The sequence below is a fragment of the Coregonus lavaretus genome, assembly GCF_964263955.1.
Source record: "Coregonus lavaretus genome assembly, chromosome: 4".
Classification (NCBI taxonomy): Eukaryota; Metazoa; Chordata; class Actinopteri; order Salmoniformes; family Salmonidae; genus Coregonus; species Coregonus lavaretus.
Window position 1 is genome coordinate 1,664,257 of NC_139991.1, and position 21,330 is coordinate 1,685,586.

At 43.6% G+C, this 21,330-nt stretch overlaps 2 protein-coding genes across 2 annotated transcripts in view; one reads left to right on the forward strand and one right to left on the reverse strand.

Moving 5' to 3' along the window:
* Window positions 1-10,036, reverse strand: part of LOC311128134 (leucine-rich repeat-containing protein 49-like) — a gene marked incomplete at both ends in the record, with an annotated part of 49,040 nt that extends 39,004 nt beyond the window's left edge. The window contains 8 exons of the mRNA XM_084160114.1: window positions 3,487-3,630; window positions 6,915-6,981; window positions 7,784-7,987; window positions 8,769-8,877; window positions 9,038-9,271; window positions 9,361-9,436; window positions 9,619-9,687; window positions 9,971-10,036. Coding sequence (XP_084016240.1) covers window positions 3,487-3,630; window positions 6,915-6,981; window positions 7,784-7,987; window positions 8,769-8,877; window positions 9,038-9,271; window positions 9,361-9,436; window positions 9,619-9,687; window positions 9,971-10,036 — 969 coding nt within the window. The remainder of the gene's footprint in view (window positions 1-3,486; window positions 3,631-6,914; window positions 6,982-7,783; window positions 7,988-8,768; window positions 8,878-9,037; window positions 9,272-9,360; window positions 9,437-9,618; window positions 9,688-9,970) is intronic.
* Window positions 10,037-13,148: 3,112 nt separating this feature from the next.
* On the forward strand, window positions 13,149-20,597 carry LOC311127600 (la-related protein 6-like; the record flags this gene model as incomplete). Its single annotated transcript, XM_084159418.1, has 3 exons — window positions 13,149-13,879; window positions 17,532-17,730; window positions 18,379-20,597. The coding sequence occupies 3 exons, from the start codon at window positions 13,149-13,151 to the stop codon at window positions 19,495-19,497; spliced, it is 2,049 nt and encodes a 682-aa protein (XP_084015544.1). The 3' UTR covers window positions 19,498-20,597.
* Window positions 20,598-21,330: the final 733 nt, after the last annotated feature.

Genomic DNA, 21,330 nt, shown 5'->3' on the forward strand with positions numbered 1-21,330 from the left:
AATTTCACGAAATGCCCCACATCTGTCATTTTAACAACTGTCCTCCTTTAAAACAACTGGTTACAATATTATGACTTGTGTTTTTTTCCCCTCTGTGGCCCTAATATTCTATCATTTTATATATAGCCTTATAGTCTATGGGAAACTGTAAATTATCTAATGATAGCAACATCATCTAAAAATCGTTTTTTATCCAAAATCATTGAAATTAATGATCACACACGTTTAAATAATGACAGTGGGTCTAGTTATATGTGATAACAATGTATAGTGAGCAGTGAAATAACTATTGGTTTCCATTTGTGGTGACTGCTGACTGACAGTAGGGATGAGATTAAATAGATCCTGGAATTTAGCCTGGTCTGGAGCAGGCTAGCTCCACAGAATAAATCTCCATGGTAATTTATACCATAACATATCCTCCTGCCCCCTATCCATCTTTAGTGCAACCGGATTACGGATCAATTGAGCCAGGATCACCAAGATATCCTGGCTTAATCCCTTATCCTAGTTTTGTGCAACAGGCCCCTGGTCATTCAATGGCTGAGGTTGTTTAAGTTACTTGTCTTTTAGAGAGTGCATACAATATACAGACTAAAACCATACAGAACAGTCTCTCACCCATTCATCACAAACTGTTCCATTTTAGGTGTCATTTAGGATGGTTTTCTAGGGTAAACAAACCTTTCAGATATGTGCTGTATGTAGCACAGTACCCAAAGGGTTATACGTGCAGTATGTCTAAAATACTGGCCTTCCATGTAACTGAGCCCAATGTTTAAGTGTAGGTTTAAACTTGTTTGGAAAAGTGCACTTCAATGTATTTGTCTTTCCCTTCAAGTCCTTTCCAAAACTCCACTCTATTCCTCACTAGAATGAAAAGGAAAACCTTTTAAGACACCTGAAAGTATCTGTGTTTAGTTTGTGCCTGCAATAAGGACTTGGCAGCAAATCCGGATAATGAAAGAGCCTTGAGAAAAATGCTGAAGGATATAATTTTTTCTCCGCTGTAAGGCCAATAAAACATTATATCTGATTATTAAGTGGAAGTAATTTCATCAAAAGTTCTAAGTAGGTAAACAGGAGCTGTAGTTGATAAGGTGTGACATTTCTGTTTTTTTATTAAATGTTCCCAGCCTGGTCACCTGTGATACAAGTCAGGATAAGACGTCCATCCATGTCTGAGGACGTCGGGAGATTACATAGAAACTGGCCACTAGGGGCAACCGTGAGCGCTGTTACCGTCAAGAAGGTTTTGGTTTTGCTTGGGCGTTGTGGACAGGGATGGCAGATGGGAGTAAGCATCTGCCTCAGATACAAAAGGAGGTTGCATGTTCGAATCCAGTTATAGAAAGTTGTTTTTGTGCCTAACCTTAACCCTTACCTTAACCCAGGGGTTCCCAAACCTCCAGCATTGGGGAACATCCCGCGCAGGAGTGCATGCACCACTTCTATTTCTATGGGCATAAGCACTGTTCATGACACAAACTGTTCACACCCCTCTTGTTGGTGGAGAGAAATTTGCATGTTTAAAGCATATTTCCTGCCATTCTACAAATTTTGTCATGGGGTGCAAAGAAAATGTTGCAGTTTTAAAGCAAAAAATGACAACAATATCTATGGGCTAAAAAACCTAAATAAAAAAACATTAGCTGACATGGGCTAGTTGATCTGGACATTTCTGACAAGTTATAAATAGCTCTCTAAGGTATGCAATGACTAACATGACAAGAGGAACTGATTGCACCTTGTGCATTCTACTATTACAACTATCAAGAGTACTTTAAAGCCGGACTGAGTTCCTTAAAAAACCATTCAGAGTTAATGCCTAACCTTAAGATTTCGGAGTTAATGCCTAAACTTAACCCTAACCTTAAAAATGCAGAGTTAATGCCTAAACTTAACCTTAAACACTTTGAAATGTGACGTTAGTCTCCCGAGTGGCGCAGTGGTCTAAGGCACTGCATCGCAGTGCTAGCTGTGCCACTAGAGATCCTGGTTCGAATCCAGGCTCTGTCGTAGCCGGCCGCGACCGGGAGACCCATGGGGCGGCGCACAATTGGCCCAGCGTCGTCCAGGGTAGGGGAGGGAATGGCCGGCAGGGGATGTAGCTCAGTTGGTAGAGCATGGCGTTTGCAACGCCAGGGTTGTGGGTTCGATAAAATAATGTATGTGCTAACTGTAAGTCGCTCTGGATAAGAGCGTCTGCTAAATGACTAAAATGTAAATGTTTGGAACAGCTTCGAAATTTGACGTTTGAGAAACATGGATGAACGTCTAATTCTGACGTGAGACTGTGAGAGCTAGTTGAATTTTCCAGCATACCAAGTGAGGGAAGGGTTTGGAGATGTCAGATTTGCATACAAATGAAGGACCTGTTTAGGCTTGTTTGTGCTCCTCTGTTGATCAGAAATACTATACTATAGAAATGTAGGGAGGGAGGGAATTTCTGTTTAAAAAATATCTTATTTCACTACCACTGGAGTCAGCATGAGGAGGGGTTAATGAGCTAGCTATTTTCCCCTTGGTAACCACCGTAGATGAATGACAGGAGGACAAGTATGCTAATTCACTTTGTGTTTTTTCTTGGTGAGACATGAAACAGAAAAACTTCTAAATGTGATACCAAGACAAACATCAAAACAAGGTAAACATGCAAAGGCTTGTGCCAGCAGCTGGGGATGACAACAAGATGAAAGAAGAATCTGCAGCTAACATCATCATCTAAGAAGAAAATTATAATCCAGTCTACACATCTCAATGCATGAGTAGGTAGGGGGACAGACACTGGCAACACCTTGGGGACTGTCAGAGATTTGATACACAGCAAGAAGCAAGCTTAAGCCGTCAGCTGTATGCCAATGAGTGTGTATATATCAAACCACGAGAGTTGGATGTATGCATCTGTTATAATTGACAGCATTAGCAACACAGCAGCATACTGTTCTTGCACAGTATATTGCAGAGTTGGGGGAACCATCCTCAATCCTCATTACTGTGATGACAGAACGGCCAAGCTGTTTGCGATCTTAGCACAGATCTGAATCACTACAGGCCTGAGCCATTACATCTGCACAGTGCATTAGTGTGAGCCCAAAGGATTAGACACGATCCAGCTGCTTCAGTTCAGAACAGCCAGGGCTCTGCTCTGCCATCAGTCAGTCAATAGCCCCATCAGTATGTCATGCCGGCAGTCCCTCCACCAACCCCAGCCTGTGGCCCCTCAGATCCCAAAACCCAGCAGGTCTCAGTATGAATGCTCTTTTGTGTGTATGTACTGACATGTATGTGTAACTGATAGATGTGCGCACACACACACACACGTTCATGTTTTTAAATATATGTAAATTGTAAAGTATTTTGTCTGTAATGTATTTTTCCAAGTAAGACTAGCTGTCGCCATTGGCGTCGGCTAATGGGGATCCTTATCAAATAAAATCCCCTCCTCTCCTCTCCCCTCCCCCCTCTTCTCCTCCCCTCCCTCACCACAGTGGAGATGCAGTTGCGTCTCAGGTTGATCTCGGTCAGTGAGTCCAGGCCCTGCAGGTTGTCCACCCTGGAGATGCAGTTCCCTGCCAGGTTCAACACGCGCAGCTCAGACAGGTGGGAGAGGTTCTCTATCTGGGAGATCTGAAGGCAGAGGGAAACACAGACAGAAACATCAGTGTGATAAACTAGTGAAATGTTCTCTTAAGTCATTATGAATTAAAGACTAGGCTCATACCTTCAGGGGCTCGTCTTGAGGCTGTGCTGTTGTTAATATATTGGGGAGGTGATAGGGTCCATAAGGGTGATTTTCAGTGTTGAGAATATGCTCTCTGTTGTCTAAATCAAATGATGAGACATGCCAGTTCTGTTTGATGTGCAAAATAAAACTCTGAGTACAGCAGAGTAGAGCAGACACCTGTGTACCCTGATTTACACATCAACTAGCCTAAGGCCATTCCATATCCTCTGCTAAAAACAGACCCAAATAAATTATACCTTCAAATGAGTTGGAGATAAATTATTTGAATTTTTACCATCCAATATTACCATCCAATTCAACCCTCACAATCGCTCCTTTCGTTTCTGACCCACATTATCATAATTTCAACGTCAAAACAAAGTCAGTATTCTCATTGAGCCATGAGTCCAAAAGGCATCCAGAATCTGAAAGGGTCAGTAGTAGTGAAATGTGGTCCTGGCCTCATTCTGGTTGAGCGGGAACTGCAGGGCCTCTTGTCAAAATGAAACTAACTAGTTCAAGACCCAGGGGATTCTGTCTGTCTGAGTGTGAGGCTGTGAGGTGTGTGCCACTCTGTCCTGTCTATTTCAGGAAGAGGTCAGGGTTGCGTCACAAATGGCACCCTATTCCCTATGTAGTGCACTACATTTGACCAGGGCCCATAGGGCTGTAGTCTATACTAGTGCACTATATAGGGAGTAGGATGCCATTTGGGATACATCCCAGAACTAACTACCACTGAGGGGCCGGCTTTGGGGGTTCCCTTTCCCTTGATGATGATACACTGCATGTTACCCCAGCGGTCAAAGGTTGAAAGGCTCCTGCAGCGAGCTTGATGCAAGTAGACATGAATCAAGACAGACTGAGTATGGATGTTAGCTTAGGGCAGAATCTTTAAATGAACAGTGAACATCATTTAAAGGACAGAAGCTGCATAGAGCTCTGGAGCTCTGTCTAAAAGGACCTCTGCCTTTCCCTTCCATTTGGGGGAGGGAGGAGGATGACAGCCTGCTCTCTACATCTAAAGCCCTTTCATGAGTGATACTGAGGCACACTCTTCTCTCTGACTCTCCTCTTTCATAGCTTGACCAGACAGGGTTATGTCATAGCTGAAGCACTCTAAGGCCAGTGTAACAGTGCTATGTCATGTCTATGTGTACAGTATGTTGTCCAGCTGCCAGTAGTGAGTAGTAGAGGTGGTATCTCAGTTATGGCGTTCTGACAATAGGCCCAGGTGCATTAAGTCCCCCAAATGCCTCTTATAATACTGATGTTATTGGACAGAGACCAGAGAGACAGGTAAGGGATGTTGAGATTGAAACAACTTTTGTTATGACTGCTGACAAATACAACAGAGTGAGGTAATGTTCCACTCCAACTGAGGCCTCCCAGTGGTGTTCTCTTGGATTCACAGTTCCACCATGGCTGCAATGAAAAGCATTCTCTCTCAAGTCCACTTTAACACAAGTCAGCACATGGCTAAACTAATCTCAGGCCTGGGACATCATCCTCTACAAAGCTAAGAAAGCCAGAGGGTCCACTCCACACTGGCTGCATCTTTCACTGAACAGTAATTGTATCTCTATTATGCTCGACCCATCTCTCGTCAGGGCAGATTAGATGTTACAGTTGTTCCCCGCTCATTTTTAGGAGGAACACGAGAGGTCAGGGCATTGTTGAAGTCTTAATGTCCTATAGGGATATTTGCTCTGCAGGCAGGGTCACACAGAACTGTCCTTTACATGTCTTAAAATGTAATAAAAAGGCAAAGTGCATTGTAAGTTTCAAATAGTTTAATAGTTAAGTTAAATATTGTCTGTTTGATGAATGATTTTGAAATTCTAATGTAATTCATTGTAGACATCACATACCGGTGTACTCCTTGCATTCCTGATACAATGAATGTAGTACCGTTCAAAATCTTTCAAGGGATAGAAAAGCCTGTAGCCTTGTCCTCTGTTTCACTCATTGAACAGCAGCCGTTATCTCTAGTGTCAACTAGATGCAGAGGATCCTATTGTGAGCACCATCCATCACTCAACCAATGGAAGGACAGGTTATTTAGCAATATGATGTCATGACAACTTCCTGTCCCCAGAGCACATCTCCCTTCTGGGTAAAACGAGAGGCCAGGCAGGGGTGGTTTGAGTGAGGGCTGAAATTATCCCTTGTTTGTGGTCATACATAGGTGACTTAAACACTGCTGGCTTTGGGAAGTACAAATGTGGTAAGAGAAAGACATAGTATGTTTCGTGGTCAGAAGTGACTGGAAAACAAAGGCTGCTGGGTAGATTAACAGAAACCAATGTTTAATTGGGAATGAGAGTAGGAGACACATGAAAAAGAGCAGCCAGAATCAGAGAGAGGAGTCTCACAGGGACTCTGGGGTGACTTTCACTGGAACAATGTGGGCGATATACTGGCAGCACATTTCAAACAACCAGCACCGCGGACGGATGGCTTTTCAATCCTATCCTCTTTTTGCAGGTGCTGGCAAAATCCTGATTTGACACCAGTATTACTGTGATCCCCTCTCTTCACAGGCTTTTAATACGTTGTGACAGCAGCCAGATCATACTGTAGGCCTATCAAATCGGCCTTCACTCAACTTACCATTTACACTAAAATGAGTTGTATAACAGCTTTATCAGGTTTTCCGTCATTGTAAAAGGAACAGAAATAGCCTTGCCTGTTAGAGAAATTATAGTAATTGAAGAAGAACTGTAAGGTAACCCTGAGCAAGACTGGGATGTGTGGGAGTAAGCTCCTACATATGTTTTAATTTGGTGGGAAAATAGGAGAAAGGTAAAGTACTCTAGTAACGATGGCTGATAGAGCACTGAGTTGCAACTAAAAGTACAAATATAACTCACTGCCTTCACACGACTGAATATAGAATGTACTCAAAAGCCTCACAACAGGAACTAATGCATTTGCTTTCCTGCAGCCAAGCCTGCTTGAGCTTAACTGTAGGGGCCCAGAGTCACTGACGTAGTAACCAACCAGCAGTACGGGTCAGGTGGTAGTGCCTCTCTGCTCTTGCTGAACCTCTCAGCTAGACACAGTTCCCCACTGGTCACGGTATTGCAAACAACATTACAGACACTAAATGCATGTGGATGTATATTTGGAGAACAGAAAGGAATGTAAGTGAAGTTATCATTTTCTAAGGTTTGAAACATGGTACCTGATTGCCATGCAAGTCCAGAACATCTAGTTTAGTCAGGTTATCCAGACTGCATATCCTCTGGATTCTGAAAAACATTAAACAGACAGTAATATTAACATCACCCTGTCTGGTATTCTATACAAGATATCTCTCCTATAACACAATGTTTCTATGACAAAGAGCTGGTATCCCTTCTGCTAACTGAATGGTTACCAGGCACAGGAAATGGGATTGTCAAAGACTGGTCGTCATTTATTTTCTACTGATGGGAAGTTGACTGTTTTCCACTGTCCTGTCGTCCAGGATTGTCTATACAGACCAAACAGTAACTTAGGGAAGTTAGGTTACAGTCCCTTGGAAATTGTATCAGAAACCTAAATCTGTGGCATGCTTTGCTTGAAAGGTACCGCGGACTATTCTGAAAGTGGGTTCTAAAAAGACAAATGTCATGTTTTACAGACTCTGGGACAAAACCAGACCTCAGCGATGGGATCCCAGTGGCAGTTGCCATGATTTGTGACTTTAATCTTCCTCCCTCCTGACCTTTAGTTTTAAAGTCAGGTGATGTTAGATGTAAGATTCACAAAGAGAGCAGTGGTATGGTTTTGTACTGAAATTGGGCACCTGCAGGAAAGTACTTTTCAATGGAGGTTGATATATAGGCTAGCTGTGATGTGGCAGTCATACAGTATCACTTAATTCAAAAAGCAGGATGTGCATATCCCTATGGTAACATCTTTCTAAATGTAAAGAAAAATCCCACAAAAAAATGACAGCATAAAAAGTTTGTCATCTGTCCTTGAAATCATGCACTGTAAAAGCACTGAAATGAGTGGGAGCTCCTATCCTATTGTTCAGTTTGTATGCTTGAGAGACGTAACACAAACCTGTTCTTGCCCAGCATAAGCACTCTGAGAGAGGCCAGGGCTGAGATGCCAGACATCTCAGAGATGCGGTTGTCATACAGGTCTAGGAAGGCCAGGTGCCGCAGATGAGACAGATTGTGGATGTGCGTGATGAGGTTGTGCTGAAAGTTGAGCAGCCGCAGCCTACCCATGCCCTCCAGCAGGGGACACTCCTCCAGACCACGCCTGACCCACAAAACACAAAAGCATTGTCAACAACACCACTGTGAGAGGATGACCCTGTATTATCTTGTTATGATGCAGAGGAGAGGGGGCGCACAGTTAAAAAGGTACAAGCCACCTGATACCACGCTGTCTGCCTTCCAACACTGGCACGCAGGGTTCAGGAGATCTCATTATTCTAAGTGGATCAGGCTATGGATATGGTTTATTGTTGACTAGCCTTTGCCGAATCCCCAACAAACGGATGTTCCGGTTTTCAGGGGAAATGGAAAGAGAGCCTGTGACGGGACTTCCGCTTTTGGACATTAACAAGGCCATGTTAAGTTGCCAAACGTTCTCGAACGTTGCAGATAGAAATGCCATGAATAGAGCCGATGTGATTCCTTATTCTACATATCAGAGATGCAAGTTTGATCTACATAGCCTATTTCTATCTGAATGTTCCAAAACGTTAAATCCTGCTGAACGTGCCCGGCAACACTCCATCTTAACTCCTCATCCAAATGTACTGGATTGCTTGAACACTGTAGAAGAGAACTTCCCCCGTAAAAAAATTAAATGTATCATCAAGACCAGTATGTAGAGGATCTAGTTTCAGGCGTTTCTTTTACGCCTGCAAAGTTGACATGCACTGTCAGAGGGCAGGATAATCTTTACGAGGACTTTGCTGCACCCTACTGGTGAATCCAAGCAATTACAAACTTGGCATTCCATTGCATGACAGTGTATTTAGAAGCTCAACATGGACCACTGAACAAACAAAGCCATGAGTGTTTTAGCCTACCTGTCCAAATCTAGTCGCTCAGGACTCAAAGCGCAGTCATCACGGGAATGAAAGGCAATTGGAAAACCAGAGGGAGAATTCTCACTCAATGATATGGCATCACCTGGTCCTGTTACAAAGACACATTTGTTCAGAAAAGCATTTTTCATAGTAATCAGGTTTTACATGTCCAGAAATGTTTTAGTTGAGCACAGAGCAGAATGTTCCATTAGACTGCGTTTGATCCATGAAAAAAAGAGAGGGGGAGGATCCTGAGCGCAGCCACTCACCAGTTGGCAGGGTGAGGGGTGAGGTACTGTGGGAGTAGATGGCCCCTGCACTGTGGGTTGCTCTCCTAGGCTTCACTTTGTGTGGCTGTGGCTCCAGGTCACTAGTCAGCCCACTGGGTAGAGCAGCAGCAGGGGGTAAGAGGGGACGCTCAGGGCCCATAAACTCACTGACAAACGCCAGCGCAGGGGTGTGGAGAGGCCTGCCGCCGCCACTGTGTGCATTAAGCCTGCTGTCTGGAGAGAAAAGTCAATGGTGAGACAGAGAAGACGGGGACAGGTAAGAGACTGTCACAGTGTCTTGTAACTTAGTCAGGTAGTTGTACCTTGTCTTGGTGGATTCATTTTCATGGTGTCCATGTTTATCTCTTTTGTAAAGTCTTTAGACCATCGGACGTCCTGCTGTCAAATAAAACATTTAATGAATTAGCAATATATAAATTATGATAATTAAAGGGTCCTCAAGACATAATGTCATGCATTGTCTCATTAAAATAGTATAATTTGGGGAATGGGGACATGAGTATAAATACAACTCTCTCAGACTGCTTCCTCTGTGGATCTCTCTACAAAGGCAAACTCACTGGTCTCTGAACATTTCTCTCTGGTCTTTGAGAGTTCACTGCTGTAAAGTGCAGTTTATAGCTGTTGACCTGTGGGGAATGACAGAAAACGATGAGGCAACTTAAGAATGGCAATTGTAACAATAGGGGGACAACAACAGCAAAGCCAAGACCACTTGATAATGTTCATGCATTTGTGGAGCAACAACATGCAACCCTGCCACTGTAGCTAGATTGATAGCAATATTGTTCAGTTATGTGACTGTTACAGAGTTGCATTAGCTTTCTGGATAAGCTAGCTAGCATGCTAACTCTTGCCTAATAAAGACAGAGAGGAAGTAAAGATGATTTATTGTGGACACATCGTTCTTACCGTGGGAGAAAGACACCTTCCTGTAATGGCTGTATTGTTGTTGGTCTGTTGTTTTTGCGGCCGCATTTTTGATAGGGTTACAACGTTGCTATCCAGTCAGCTTGCTAAAATGTGGCTAACTAACAAGTTTTGTTTGGTTGTTTAACGTCAATGTTTAGTTTTTTTAAATGTATTGTTGTGAACTGATGCTACAATGTAAAAATGGCTCATCATGACACTGACATAGCACTCACTTCCCTGGCAACGCCCATCGTTTCTATGGAAACGACAACACTTCTACCTTGGTTGTACCACATCCTGTCTCAATATAAGAAATTCCGCCAACAACCCTAAAAATTAAAGGTTCCGCTTGTAGAATAACCGGTAGAATATGAAATAAAATATAATAGAATGGAATAGATCATTATTGTTAATTTGGTTAGGACAGAAAATCCAACTTCTGCCTAATCGACTTGTTAGATGTCTTCTACTCTGCATTCCACTATGCTGTTATCCCCTGAGCTAAAGCCTCGGTATTAGGTTACCTGTTATCAAGTCTCAGGCAAGGTTATCACCTTCTCTGCAATGACCCCAGTTTATAGGCATCACTGACCAAATCTGGGTCACACCACCAATTTGACAAGACTGTGTTAGCCTGTTGAGCTAAACCCTAGGTCTCCGGTTTCAGGTGCATATTCATTTGCATAAGCAATACAAGTAAGAAAGTAATAAAAGGACAGATTTCCCAGAATATTTTCTGCCTTCACACTTCTTTCAGAGCCATGTCCTCTCACACTATTATTGATGCATTCATAAACACTTTTTTAAAGAAAAAAACTCTCCACCGGTGACCCGCTCAGTGTTATAAAGCTTTGGTTACACTGTCTCTCAGCTGGAAAGGATAAGTGCTAGGAAAGGACTTTCACTCAGACTCATCAAAGTGACATCCCACACACATGCTCATCACAAGGATAATCTATTCATAAAGCTGACACATTTGTGGGAGATGATGTTGTAATCTTATGTGACAAGCAGATAATGGAATGCTCTATATAAATAACAGTTCTTCCACAATTGACCCAGCTACTTCTGTTGTGACCCAATGTCCATTTTGTAATAATTTATTTACCACATACACCAAAAATAATGGTCAGTATACTTCAGCGATAATTGTCCCACATCAAAGCTCATAATTATGGTTCTGCAGTCAACCACTTATGCAGGCATTTTATAATATAATATAATTTTATAAGGGCATGATGAAGTGGATTGTATGAATGTGATATATATCTCACAATTGCCAATAAAAACATGCAGCTGCAGCTAAGACACAGGGATCAATGTAATTTGTCTGTCGTTATGTGTTATGCATGAGGACTTGGCCAGTCAGAGCTCTCTGGGGTACAGCGGTCTATAAATATCTTGTCTGACTCAGAATGAGGGAGTGATGTGGAGCAGAAGTAAAATGCTGCACTCATCTGTAAATCAAAAAACATAAGATCTAGCTGCCTTTTGTGAGTAACAGAATCCTGTATATGACAAAAGAAAGAAACATTGTATTTTTTGTTGACTATAACACTAAGCAAACACTTCAATATCAGTAGTGGATTATATACTGTAGGCTATAGAACAGGGCATTTACAGACTGCGAACAATTGAGATTTTCTGTCAAAGAAAGGTGGTGGATAGTAGCCCCACAGAGTCAGTTTGTTCCACATACATTAATAGCTGATGTAAATGCGTGCATGGATGAGAAACACACCTTCTGACAGTCACCTAGGACAGACTCACAAAGGATTCTTCTATGATCACCAGGGCATGTATATTTACTAAGACCTGCATGCATATGTTCCTTCAACTTTACTCCAAAGTGTCTTTCATTCAAGGCAGGATTGCCCGATCGTGAGTCAGATGATTTTGTGAAAGATTGCATGACATTCACAAGCTCAAAAAGCAAAATGTTTCACAATGTTCCTAAGAATCTCATGATTACTGATTTATATACTTCCTTTCAGATTCTTCACAATTGGGACACAGGAAAAACACATATCAGATATAACTAAAGTGTAGATGGTAAATGAAACCTAGTAAAGACAGAATAAGAAATCAAATGTTCAGCTTTCTCTATCCAGATGTACATTTAAAATAAATCAACACATGTTTGTAGTGACGATAAGGATTACAAATTAACACCCTTGTTGTTGAATGTTAAGTGCAGGTGAAAAGTGGTCACAATTGCATTCAGTCTGGACAAAGAGGAAATACCAGCTCTGCTCTGATCAAGAGAGGGGAGCTCATTTTAACTCAGCTCAGTTTATGGCAATCAATTTACTCCTGCCAAAGGTGTCCCAAATGGCAGCCTATTCCCTACGGGCCCTGGTCAATTGTAGTGCACTTTAAAGGGAATATGGTGCCATTTGGGGTGTAACCCAGGTCTCTATTGGGGCTGTTTCCTGCTGCAGACACCTGACAGATAAGCTGTTGAGGGGGTGGTTGGAACATCTTGCTGCAGGGCCATTATCTGATTGATGTTTGCTCCTGGCTTGTGGCACTGGGAGGTATGGCACAGTCACTGTGGCTGCTGCAGCAGGACATGTGGTTCAGAGTATGAGTCAGTCCACCAGCTGTACAACTCTTGCCAACAGGGTGGAGAAAACATCAAGTCATCTCAGCAACTGTATTAGCAATGGTGTAGCGGTTGTGGTGTGGGTGATTATTTACGAGTCAATTAAAAACAGTCAGCTAGTCATAAGTGCACTAAAGGTTTGGGCCAATGGGGTGTAGGCTTGGAGATAACAGACCATGAATTGGATAATTGCCAGTGCCAAATCCTGACATCTTCAAATCTATGTTTATAATTTTGTTGCAATGGGCTATTGTATTATAGGCCTACACATCCTCTCATAGTAAAAGCCACTGCTGACAGTAATGCCTCATGACACTGTATACACTGGTGTCATTTATTTGTGTCCTTCCCCATAGCAAATCTCTCAACAACCCCTTCGTCTAATGCTAAAAGCCTATTATCCAATTTGCGCGTTCTGAGAAATGGGTCGGCCTTCATGATTGGTGTATTGCAATTTCCCCAATTGCAGGACAGCACGTGGAATGTACACTTGTCCTTCCCCTTATTTAGGACACGTGTGAAATAGCAGCCATTTCTTACTAGAAATAGTGACAAAGGGAAAAATACACAAAAATGCAAGCATTGGTAAACGCATTTATCCGTTGTCTCTATTTTCTCCTCCCTCCCTCTTGGCTTCAGCTTGGGTTTTGCTGGTGGGTTGGGGATGAGTGCGGAAAGATGACATGGCCCAATCCCAGAGCTCGTTTCAAAAGCAGAAAGCCTCTTACAAATCAGGAAGTAACAACACAAGACTGCTCCATCCCCTCGGTCTCCCCAGCTTCTAGTTGCGTCTCGCTAGCTGCTAGCTCCACGCCACCCCAGGGTTCTTCGTGGGGTAGAATTTGGGGGCTCTGGCCAGCTGTGGAGCGCATCTTTGGGGCTTCCTTGGCCATCCACCGGCGTGGGTGTCAAAAGCGTCGAGGTGTATGTGCCCCATATCCTGCCGACTTCAATTGTTGTAGTACAAGGAATAAAGGCTTTCAGGAAAGCACTACCACTGGTGTAGCCGAGGAGGAAGTGAACGAACCGGGAGAAAACACATTTATATCGGGTAAAATGACGAGTGCCACCATGGAGTTTCAGAAACATATCGAATCTGTATCAGGTTCGTCAGCGGGACGGGAAATCGATGAGGTGATAATTGTGGATCAACACCTGCAAGAGATGGGGACTCAAGTGACGATAACAGTGGCTATTCAGGCGGCAGACGACGAGGAAGCAGAGGAGGAGGTGTCCTCAAACAATCTCGATTTCCTCGGAGGCAGCTGTAGTGAAGACGAATTTGGAAGACATGATAAATCCAGGTAAATGCTTTGTCTTGTAATGGCATGTCTGCCAGTTGTATCCTCCTTTTAACATTATCTGATTGTTTGTTATTGAAATAAACCTGTAGGCTAAAATACTGCAATACTTTTTTATTTATTCGTTTGGTGTGTTATTTTAATGTGAACTTTAATTCCACAGTGAAGGGCTATGGTAATTGCCAGACAGCTTCTAACCACCTGTAGACGGGCATTGTAAGCCCATTGACGTATAAGACAGATAGGCCGATTTGGATGGCACCTTGACACTCATTGCTCTAATTCCCTTGCGTCAACCCATGCTATTGCAACCTGGACTCGGGGGTAGACCTAACATAGTAAACGTAAATCCGGGACACCCAATTAGTATGATGTGTTACGTTTCGTATGGTATGTATTAATTTCTGGATGTTCATCATCCATTTCTTATGATGTGTTAGGAATTACAATTTGTACAATATGTTACTAATTTGCAAAATGTGCGACGTTACGAATTCCACTTTTATATACAGTGAGGGAAAAAAGTATTTGATCCCCTGCTGATTTTGTACGTTTGCCCACTGACAAAGAAATGATCAGTCTATAATTTTAATGGTATATTTATTTGAACAGTGAGAGACAGAATAACAACACAAAAATCCAGAAATACAAATGTCAAAAATGTTATAAATTGATTTGCATTTTAATGAGGGAAATAAGTATTTGACCCCCTCTCAATCAGAAAGATTTCTGGCTCCCAGGTGTCTTTTATACAGGTAACGAGCTGAGATTAGGAGCACACTCTTAAAGGGAGTGCTCCTAATCTCCGTTTGTTACCTGTATAAAAGACACCTGTCCACAGAAGCAATCAATCAATCAGATTCCGAACTCTCCACCATGGCCAAGACCAAAGAGCTCTCCAAGGATGTCAGGGACAAGATTGTAGACCTACACAAGGCTGGAATGGGCTACAAGACCAAGCAGCTTGGTGAGAAGATGACAACAGTTGGTGCGATTTATTCGCAAATGGAAGAAAAACAAAAGACCTGTCAATCTCCCTCGGTATGGGGCTCCATGCAAGATCTCACCTCGTGGAGTTGCAATGATCATGAGAACGGTGAGGAATCAGCCCAGAACTACACGGGAGGATCTTGTCAATGCTCAAGGCAGCTGGGACCATAGTCACCAAGAAAACAATTGGGAACACACTACGCCGTGAAGGACTGAAATCCTGCAGCGCCCGCAAGGTCACCCTGCTCAAGAAAGCACATATACAGGCCCGTCTGAAGTTTGCCAATGAACATCTGAATGATACAGAGGAGAACTGGTTGAAAGTGTTGTCAAATGAGACCAAAATCGAGCTCTTTGGCATCACCTCAACTCACCGTGTTTGGAGGAGGAGGAATGCTGCCTATGACCCCAAGAACACCATCCCCACCGTCAAACATGGAGGTGGAAACATTATGCTTTGGGGGTGTTTTTCTGCTAAGGGGACAGGACAACTTCACCGCATCAAAAGAGACGATGGACGGGGCCATGTACCGTCAAATCTTGGGTGAGAACCTCCTTCCCTCAGCCAGGGCATTGGAAATGGGTCGTGGATGGGTATTCCAGCATGACAATGACCCAAAACACACGGCCAAGGGAACAAAGGAGTGGCTCAAGAAGAAGCACATTAAGGTCCTGGAGTGGCCTAGCCAGTCTCCAGACCTTAATCCCATAGAAAATCTGTGGAGGGAGCTGAAGGTTCGAGTTGCCAAACGTCAGCCTCGAAACCTTAATGACTTGGAAAAGATCTGCAAAGAGGAGTGGGACAAAATTCCTCCTGAGATGTGTGCAAACCTGGTGGCCAAGTACAAGAAACGTCTGACCTCTGTGATTGCCAACAAGGGTTTTGCCACCAAGTACTAAGTAATGTTTTGCAGAGGGGTCAAATACTTATTTCCCTCATTAAAATGCAAATCAATTTATAACATTTTTGACATGCGTTTTTCTGGATTTTTTTGTTATTCGGTGTCTCACTGTTCAAATAAACCTACCATTAAAATTATAGAATGATAATGTCTTTGTCAGTGGGCAAACGTACAAAATCAGCAGGGGATCAAATACTTTTTTCCCTCACTGTACATTTCTTTCCACTTTGTTGTGGCTAACATTAGCTAGGTGGCTAACGTTAGCTAGGTTAGTTAAAGTTAGGAGTTAGGTTAAAGCAGTGGATCCCAACTCCAGTCCTCTAGTACCCCCAACAGCACACATTTGTGTTGTAGCCCCTGACATAAAACCCCTGAATTAACTAATTGAGGGCCTGATGATTAATGACAAGTAGAATCAGGTCTGCTTGTCCTGGGGCTACAATACAAATGTGTACTGTTGGGGGTACTCAAGGACTGGAGTTGGGGAACCACTGGGTTAAAGGGTTAGGGAAAGGGTTTGCTAACATGCAAAGTAGCTAAACAGTAGTAAGTAGTTGCTGAAGTTGTCCTTGATGAAATTCTAACACACAACCTTTGGGTTGCTAGAGATTCGCCTTAACTAACATTCTGTCTTAACCATACAAAATGAAACATATCGTACTAATTTCAGGGTTTGGTTTTACATTTACTATGTTACGTCTAGTCTGAGACCAGGCTGGCTATTTTTGCCCTTGTAAATTCCTGTGACCCAGTGCTAATGTATAGGAAATGTGGTTAGTATGTTTCATTTAGGTAGTCTGAAATAGTACATTCATATTCTTAACCAGGTCTACCAATGCATCATAGTCTGTCTTGCAGAGGCATGTTCTTCACTTGCAACAATGTTGCACTTGTTTGGGGGCATGGAACATTTTTGTTTTTCACGGGATACCTTTGTAACCAGTGAACTACTCGTTAATACTCCTTGACCAGCTTATTATTCTGGCAGGAGAGAATCTGAGTATGACTCGGTCTACAATAATTGGTCCCTTTACAGTGGTGTTGTGTGGGAGGGGTTGACTCCATTTATTTTTTGTTGTCGAAGGGCTTCCCCTGACTTGAACACAGTGGGTTGGATGCTGCAATCATTACATTGTCTGTTCTGTCTGGGGTGTTCGACCAGTGTCTTGCCTAGCCTGCGGGATGGGATCGCTGTGTGAGGAGGCTGGAGGAGGATGACTCATCCACACAGTGATGTCATTCAGACCTTCACTCTGATCGCAGCAGCCAATGCCGGCCCGGCATACCTGTGCACATTTTAAAGCCCTCTGTCAATAGAACTTTGATTAAAGATTTGTTCTGGTGTGGCTGGCAGTAAATGACTGCATTGTTTGATTTTGAAGTCTGGCTGATATGGTAAATAGCCCTGTCCCTGTGTGGGAGGCGTGGTGTGTGTGGAGATCAGTGACTCTGCACTCTACAGATGGAGAGGTCTTAGCGATTTCTGTTCATGTTGGCGGGACACCCGGTGGTGTTGAGGTTCTGGCAGAGAGCAGTGTGACGGTCACATCGTGGTTCGGCAGCCTGTCACTACTGTCACAGGAAGAATCTGAAAATGAAATCTGAGGAGGAAAGAGTCAAGATGGCAGATCTCCAGCAGCTCTTTTCAGCATGTTGCTATGGGTAATGGCTGAGGCTGTTCTGATCAGTTCTCCTGCCAAATCGTTTAAGCTCCTGCCTTGTGGCTCTGTGAACTGGCATGTTATCCGTTTTCTCTTTCTCAGTGGTGCTGGCACGAGTGGTGGGGAACTGGAGGAGGAGAGCTGGCAGCCCCCAGACCCAGAGCTGACCCAGAAGCTGGTGGCCCAGATCGAGTACTACCTGTCGGATGAGAACCTGGAGCACGATGCCTTCCTTCTCAAACACGTCCGACGCAACAAGCTGGGCTTCGTCAGTGTCAAACTGCTCACCTCCTTTAAGAAGGTAATGTTTGATCTCCTGCTGACAGCTTGGTTTCTTGATATTGAAATTGGAATAGCAATTGAATTCCCTGGGGGCTCATGGGGATTTAATATAACTGAATGCAACAGCTGTTCCTAGTGTCAGTATGGCAAGCCGTTGGGGCTAGGAAGTGCATTCTCACATGGGTTGGAAGCGGGAGCAGCTGGTGTGACTGAGGCTCATACATACTCATTGATTTTACCCGTTTCCTTTTTGTTTACACTTCCAAGAATAAGATCAGTTTTTCTCCTCTACTGGTTTAATGTCCAATGTTCACAGCTGCATGAATACTGTGAATGTTTATTTAGTTTCTAGGAGGCGCTAACAATAACAGCAATATTTGTTGCTTTATTTACAAACAGAAATGTGGGAATTTTAGGAACTGTTAAACAACACTTCTGTAGTAGCCAGTAACTTGATTTGCCTTTTGACAGCTGTTGCTTACATATAAATAATCTAATTCTAGATCTGTGGCTGCTTATACGCTATACTGCCATCAGAACAATTGCTTTTTAGTTTTCAGGATGTATGATAAAAAATAGGAAGTTCTATCATACAGGATGCTGCCTGTAAACAAAGTACTGACTTTCGCTTCCGATTATCTCTAACACAAAGTTATTTTCCTCCCAGGTGAAGCACTTGACGCGAGACTGGAGAACAACTGCATATGCTCTGCGCCACTCGACAATACTTGAGCTAAACGATGAGGGGCGCAAAGTGCGTCGCAGATCAACAGTGCCCGTGTTTGCCAGCGAGTCTCTGCCGAGCCGCATGCTACTCCTCAGCGAGCTGCAGAGCTGGCCAGAGCTGGGCGTGGCGATGGAGTGTGGGGCTGGCGATGGGAGCGAGGGCGGAGCTACCCAACAGGAACAACTGATGAAGCTGCTGCTGAAAGCGTTTGGAACATATGGCGCCATCGCCTCTGTGAGGGTGCTGAAGCCTGGCAAGGACCTGCCAGCCGATCTGAAGAAGCTGAGTGGCCGCTACACACAGCTGGGCACTGAGGAGTGTGCCATAGTGGAGTATGAGGAGGTGGAGGCTGCGGTCAAAGCCAATGAGGCTGTGGGCAGCGAGGAGGGGACAGGGTCTCTGGGGTTGAAAGTGGTTCTGATCGGCACCAAGCCTCCCAAGAAGAAGGTGCCCAGAGATCAGCGTCAGCGCGAGGAGGGAGTAGGAGGGATGAGGAAGAGCCACTCACTCAACAGCCGGGTACGGGAGCTTCAGTATCACGAAGACTCTGCCTGTAGCTCCTCAGAGACTGAGAGCAACCCCACCTCCCCCAGACTGGCCCGCAAATCCCGCTCTGTCAATAAGCTAAGTCCCACTGGAGGGGGTGCCAGCTTCCAGAACAATCACCTGAGCCCAGCTGTGTCCCCACGCACCAGCCCCTGGTCCAGTCCCCGGGCCAGCCCTTGCTCCCAACGCAAGTCTCCCCACTCCCATAAGTCTCCTTTGGCCAGTGAGGGCAGACTGAGCCCTGAGGCTGGGCGACGTTGGGCGGACTACTCCTCAGACAGCAGCCTGACGCCGTCCGGTAGCCCCTGGGTCCAGAGGCGCAGGCAGGTGGCCTCCCAGGAGAGCAGCCCAGTAGGGAGCCCCATGCTGGGTCGAAAGATCCAGGGCGCAGACGGGCTTCCGCCGGGCGTGATGAGGCTACCGCGTGGGCCTGATGGAACACGTGGTTTTCACTGCGGTGTGTCCATTGGTGTTGCTGAGAGGGGAGAGAAGACTGCTTCTACCCAAACTTGACACTTGTACCCCCTATGCCCCCAGTTCTAAAGCGGTACACTGAGTACAGCGATGAGATTTGACCCAGTCCTTTGGCCACTACATTGACATTCTTCATCCCCCGCCCCACATTTCAATGATCGTAGATTTGTTCTGTGTTATAGTAGTTTGGAGTTTTGACAGTCTTTGTTATACTTTTATACAATATTTGGTTTAAAAACATGGTGACGCCTAATTTATGAATATTTAAGCTACATTTTGAGTTTTGAAGAAATTCAAAGTTGAGTACTGTATTTCAGACACCAGAGTAAAGGTATTTGTCACCTCCATTGCGATCTGAGGTGTTGTGCATGGGGCAGGGTGGAGATTTTTTTTATTGGAAAGTGTCCTCAGTCTTGAAGTATGTGTGTGAAATCTCATAACATTTTGTCTGTGGATTGTGTAAATGGTGTGAACAGTGGTATGGGCCAATGGAGTTGATATCGCCATATGCCTTTTGTTATATTTGTCTATTGTGAGTATCAATGTTATTTGCTCCTTAAACTGTGGCCATATTTTCCAGCCATAAATTTGAACAGTTATCACATGGACTACTTTTTTATTTTGCCTTTTTAATTTAATTATTTTTCCTGTATGCCAAACTTAAGCTTCCAAAGTAGGGGTTACACTCCTAGCTCTGCAAAAATGAAAAATACTGGATGGGGGGGCCCTCCTTGGCTGGAATCTGTTTATCGGTGTGTAGCCTCTAACGAGTCCCCAACAACCGGATGTTCCAGTTTTCAGGGGAAATGGAAAGAATGCCTGTGACACGACTTCTGCTTTTGGACGTTAACAAGACGACACTCCATCTTAAATCCTCCACATTTACTGGATTGGTTGAACAGTGCAGAAGAGAACCTCCCCTGACACTTGTTTCTTTTTCTCGTCAAGACCAGTATGTAGGGGATCTGGTTTCAGGCGTTGCTTTTACGCCTGCTATGTTGGGTTAATCAGTGTGTAGTGGGGTATATGAGGTTTGAGTGTGCAAAATGTAGATGCTCTTGAACTCTTGCTTTGACATCTGAGCTGGGGTAACGTACAGGGCACTTTCTTTATTGTACAAAATAAATCACTAAAATTGCATTTGGCTTGTGGCAACATTTTCATTTACATTTGATTAGGAACACATCGGCCGACTGGGATTAATGCCCATTCCTAACACAAGGTCAAGTGTTTCTTTTAGTTTAGACGATTGTGCAAGATTTAAATTAATATCCTATCAATACCCTAATCACATGTACAAGACTGACAGAATTGGCTACATTCCACAATGAGCCACCATTATCACGAGATTGATGGCACAGATGGGAAGCGCATGAGCTGTAAGAAAGCGTGGATGTTACAGTATCAATACCAGCCTTCTCTGCAAAATTGGGTAAAAACTGTACAGATTGCAGTCGGATTTGATAACACAAGCTATTATTCAGGTCTATTACATAGCTGGATCTAATTGGTATTACTGTGAAATATTGCTTTCAAATGTTCCTTAGCAACCATAAAGGTCTGAAGCAAATACAGTATCTCATGCTGAAATGCTATGAAATCATCAAAATGTGTGATATAGCTTTATCAGGATACAGATACTACATTTACCAACTTACTAATTACTGTATGACCACATTATGAAGACTATTGGAAGTCGGAACTACTGAACAAAAATATAAACGCAACAATTGCAAGGATTTTACTGAGTTACAGTTCATATAAGAAAATCAGTCAATTGAAATAAATAAATTAGGCCCTAATGCATGGATTTCACATGACTGGGAATACAGATATGCATATGTTGGTCACAGATACCTACTTGTTTTTTAA